We start from the raw sequence: 4,319 nt of genomic DNA, 5'->3' as shown, positions 1-4,319 counted from the left end.
GGGAAAGAGAGAGTCCAGTGAAGGGCTGTGAAGGTGCTGAGGAGCCTGAAGTATCTCTGTGCCGAGGGCAGGCTGAGAGTCCAGGGGCTGTTCAGCTGGAGAAGAGCAGCCTGAGAGGGGACCTCATCAATGTGATCAATAGCTAAAGGGGGGTCAGGAGGAGGGGCCAGACTCTGCCCAGTGGTGCCCAGTGACAGGACAAGGGGCAATGGACACAAACTGGAACATGAATGTTCCACCTGAAAATGAGGAGAAACTTCTCTGCTGTGAGGGTGAGGGAGCCCTGGCCCCAGCTGCCCAGAGAGGTTGTGGAGTCTCCTGCTCTGGAGAGATCCCAAACCTGCCTGGACCCTGCTGCAGCAAGGGGTTGGACTGGGTGGTCTCCAGAGGTCTCTTCCAACCCCCACTAGTCCGAGATTCTGTGAAAGCTGCTTCTATTTTACTAATCATCATTAAAGACCAACTTCTAATATTGGTTAACAGATTTATTTTTTTTAGAGGATGTGTAGATGTGGTGGTTTGGTGGCAAAGATGATCTTAAAGGTCTTATTCAACCTCAATTACTCTATGATTCTATGATTTTCCAGGCTTTGCAGTATCTCTGGTTGGATGTTTCAGCTGTTCTCTGTATGGAAAACCTTTCTCTGGTGAAACTGAAAGACAGTTCACTGGAAGAATAACAGCCTGGTTGCTGTATTGCATTTAATTCTGCTGTCAAGTTGCCTCTCCTTAACTAGGAAATGTTATTTCAGTCCTACATTACGTAAGTTAAAACCTGGTGCTTAGAAAAGGTTTGAGACTTCTCCTAGAGCATTACAAAATCTGAGACACTGAGGAATCTGATCATGTTTTAAGTTTCTGAGGCTGAAAGAGGTGAGAAGACGGAGGCTGAGAGAGGTCCAGTCTCCTGGCCAGGGAAGATGTCCCTCTGGAGAGAATATTTTGGTCTGTCCTATCTTTAAAGTGTAATTCTGTTAGAATGGGCTAACAAACAAGCGTGGTATTTTCCAGCTTCGTGTTTTTCCATACGAGGAAATGACTGATGTGCCTCTTGGCGCGTTGAGGAACCAGGGTTAGTAAAGAGAAAGTGTTGACACAAGTCTGCACTAGCTCAGCACTTCACCCGCAGTTCCCAGTTCAAGGTGTTGGATGCATTGGTAGGAGGTGTTGCTTCTCTTGTGTGCTTTAGAAGGGTTGGGTTCGGTGGTCTTTCAGCTGTGGGGAGTTGCGACAGTGAGAGGTAAACGTACCTGGTGCTTTCAGAGGTCATTCTGCAGCCATCCTTTTGTAGGCTGGTTTTGGAGGATTGTTGCTCGGGATGTACATGGGTTGGGTGTATGGAAAGTGACGTAGTCTTGAGGAATGAAGTGTTATATTCCCTTCTGCTTTTTCTTTTTCCTCATCAGAAGAGCACCTCTAGTGTAGCCTTTGCTCAGTGTTGCAGAGGTAGGAGATGCTTGTGTCTAGAACTGATGGCCTGCGAGAAGTAGCACTGTGTTTAGGTGTGGATTTTCCCCTTTGAATTCTCTTTCTCTGTTAAACTAGTACGACTGGGAACAGTATGTTACTTTGTCTGAAAGTGGCTTGCTTTTGTGTGACGAGAGCTGCTCCCTAGCTTAGCTGCACCTGCTAGATCCTGGTGAAAGAAGCTTCGAGAGGCTTTTGGGAATTAAGGGACACTGAGATCACAATTTCACAAGCTGTCGTAACCTGAAAACATTTTGAGATGGTGTAGACTGTTTCTGTGAACCAGTAAGTTCCATCTTTTATCCCTGACCTGAAATAGTGCCTCTTTGTAGTGTGTAATCAGAGAGAACGCGTTTTGTTTTAACCCAGCCTGATCCTGGCTGCTGGGAAGGTGTCAGTGGTGCAGACCTGTTTACGTGTGTTCTGTCCTGCCACAGGACTGTGAAGACCCAAACCCTCTCATCCGTGCTCTGGCTGTCCGAACAATGGGGTGCATCCGGGTAGACAAGATCACCGAGTACTTGTGTGAGCCGCTTCGCAAGTGTCTGAAGGATGAAGACCCTTACGTACGAAAGACTGCAGCTGTCTGTGTGGCGAAGCTGCACGACATCAAGTCCGAACAATGGGGTGCATCCGGGTAGACAAGATCACCGAGTACTTGTGTGAGCCGCTTCGCAAGTGTCTGAAGGATGAAGACCCTTACGTACGAAAGACTGCAGCTGTCTGTGTTGCGAAGCTGCACGACATCAATGCCCAGATGGTGGAGGACCAAGGATTTCTGGATTCTCTGCGTGACCTGATTGCAGACTCCAATCCCATGGTAACGTATCTGCGCAGCGCTTAGGTTCGTAATGGACAGATAATCAGACACGTGAAGGCTTTTTAATTACAACCGATGCACTGTGATGAATGTGTTGCCTCAGAAAACAGGAAATACTTTCTATTCTTAGATGTGTTTGGGCTTTTGCCTGTTCTGCCTGTCGGGTGCTGCAGCAAAGGTTTAACTTCCTGGTCAGATGAGTCAGAGGAGCAAGAAATACGTGATGCTGTTGCTTTCCTGCAGGCTTTGGCTCTTCTTGGAGTGAGAAGTTGGATGAATTCATTCAGTAGTGCAGATAAATCCAGTGGCCTGTAATGAGTGAGGAAAATCAATGCTTATGTGTTTAATGAAGTTAAATGAGTCATCAGAGCAGAGGTGGAGATCGAGACCAAGAGTTTCCCGGGATTAAATTACCTACTACATCAGTATTTCCTCACAGTCAATGAAGGGTCCGTTTCCATGCCAGGCATCTTCCACTGTCACTGTGTCACTAGAAGGTGGTGGCCGATGGATTGAAGTGCCCCGCTGCATAATCCGCTCATTCAGTGTGTTTTGCTGGGATCTGCAGGGATCCAGCGAGCACACCAGCATCATCATAACTCCGAGCAGGGAAGAAAACTCCTGTGGCTTGGTTTAACTTGGAGGTTAAGGGTGTGACTGCTCTCTTTTAGCTCCTTTAGAGCACAGATCTGATCTGACTCTGTGTAAAGACATAATTTCACATTATTAGGGCAGGTCAACAGCTCTTTCTGTGGCATGTGAATCAAACCACATAAAACAAATTGCTGACTTGATACTCTCTCTGTCTGGGCAATTTGGAGGCATACAGGGAAACACCTGCTTTTTTAGTTCAGTGTTGAGGGTGTGCCTTGCAGCTTCCAAAAGTACTTGACTGGCCTGCTTTAGTTCCACTTAATGCTGGCCCCTGGCATTCACTGCTCGCAGGCAGCAGTGGAGTGTGCTGTGGACAGGGACGTGACCTACTCTTCTAGCCTTGGTTCCAACTCTAATTTTCTTCTGATTACAGCCACGAGGATATGAGTGAGGAGCTCAGGCTGAAAAGATGCAGTGCTTCAGGAGAATTTAATAAGGTTTTCCTTGCCCTTTCTGCTCGTTGTTCTCTGTGGAACTGACTGGTTTGGTAAATGAACCATTGGCTGTTATGAGAGCACTGATACCTATTTCAAAATTACGTGAACACAATATTGACTGAAACTAAGGGAGGGAAGAGGAGAAATGCTCCATTTGCTACGTAAACCACCAGAAGTACCATAGAGGTTCCTAATAACACATGACTACAGCTAATGAGGTCCTTGGTGGTGAGGAGGATGGGCTGCGACAGCAAGACCTTTGCAGCTGCTGCAGTTGCTCGCAGCTCCACAGCCACGGAGGCTGTGCCGGATCACAGCACCTGCCCTGGGAAGCACTCCCTGCTCTTCACAGCAGGAGAGTGCACTTCGGAGGAGGGATGGTGGTGGAGAGGAGAGGCCTCTGGTGTGTCTTCAGATCTGGAGGCCTTGAGCAGATGACAGAGCTGGTGTTGGTGTGCTGGCTGCCCGGGTTTTACTCTAGGCAGGGCAGTATATTCTTGCTTTTTAAGGGTGCATGGGGAGAGATTTTATCAGGTGTGGGGCTCTTAGAGCTGCTGAGTTAATACCATATTTAATCAGGCTACAATTTCTTGTAGATACAGACATCACTTCTAGTTAAATTTATTGTTTTGGTCCCCTTTGAAATTCATGCCTTTATGGCATGGTGATTCCTCGAAAGTACAGGAGCTATTCAACCCTAATTAAGGCTCATCTTCCTCATCAAAGCATCCAGCTCACTGCTGCTTTCTCCGTGTGAACCACCAGTGGCGGTTCCTGATGCCCCGAGTTGCATTTGCCAGATGGGCTGTATTTGGGTGCAAGCTGATATTTCCCAAGGTGTTTCTCCAAGATCAGGTGGAACACAGCCCTGCCTGGAAGCTCTTTTGCAGTGAAATGTATGTATCAGCATCAGCTATCAAAAGAAAGATTACTGAGAAGAG

At 47.4% G+C, this 4,319-nt stretch overlaps 1 protein-coding gene across 4 annotated transcripts in view; it reads left to right on the top strand.

Moving 5' to 3' along the window:
• Nucleotides 1-4,319, top strand: part of LOC104499680 (AP-2 complex subunit beta) — a 75,143-nt gene that overhangs the window by 3,963 nt on the left and 66,861 nt on the right. For all 4 annotated transcript variants that reach the window (XM_010143222.1, XM_010143221.1, XM_010143219.1 and 1 more), the window contains exons 4-5: nt 1,905-2,075; nt 2,213-2,287. In XM_010143222.1, coding sequence (XP_010141524.1) covers nt 1,905-2,075; nt 2,213-2,287 — 246 coding nt within the window. The remainder of the gene's footprint in view (nt 1-1,904; nt 2,076-2,212; nt 2,288-4,319) is intronic.

The sequence above is a fragment of the Buceros rhinoceros genome, unplaced genomic scaffold (assembly GCF_000710305.1).
Source record: "Buceros rhinoceros silvestris isolate BGI_N320 unplaced genomic scaffold, ASM71030v1 scaffold9899, whole genome shotgun sequence".
Taxonomy (NCBI): Eukaryota; Metazoa; Chordata; class Aves; order Bucerotiformes; family Bucerotidae; genus Buceros; species Buceros rhinoceros.
The sequence above is the reverse complement of the archived record's forward strand: the minus strand, read 5'-3'. Positions and strand labels throughout refer to the sequence as shown.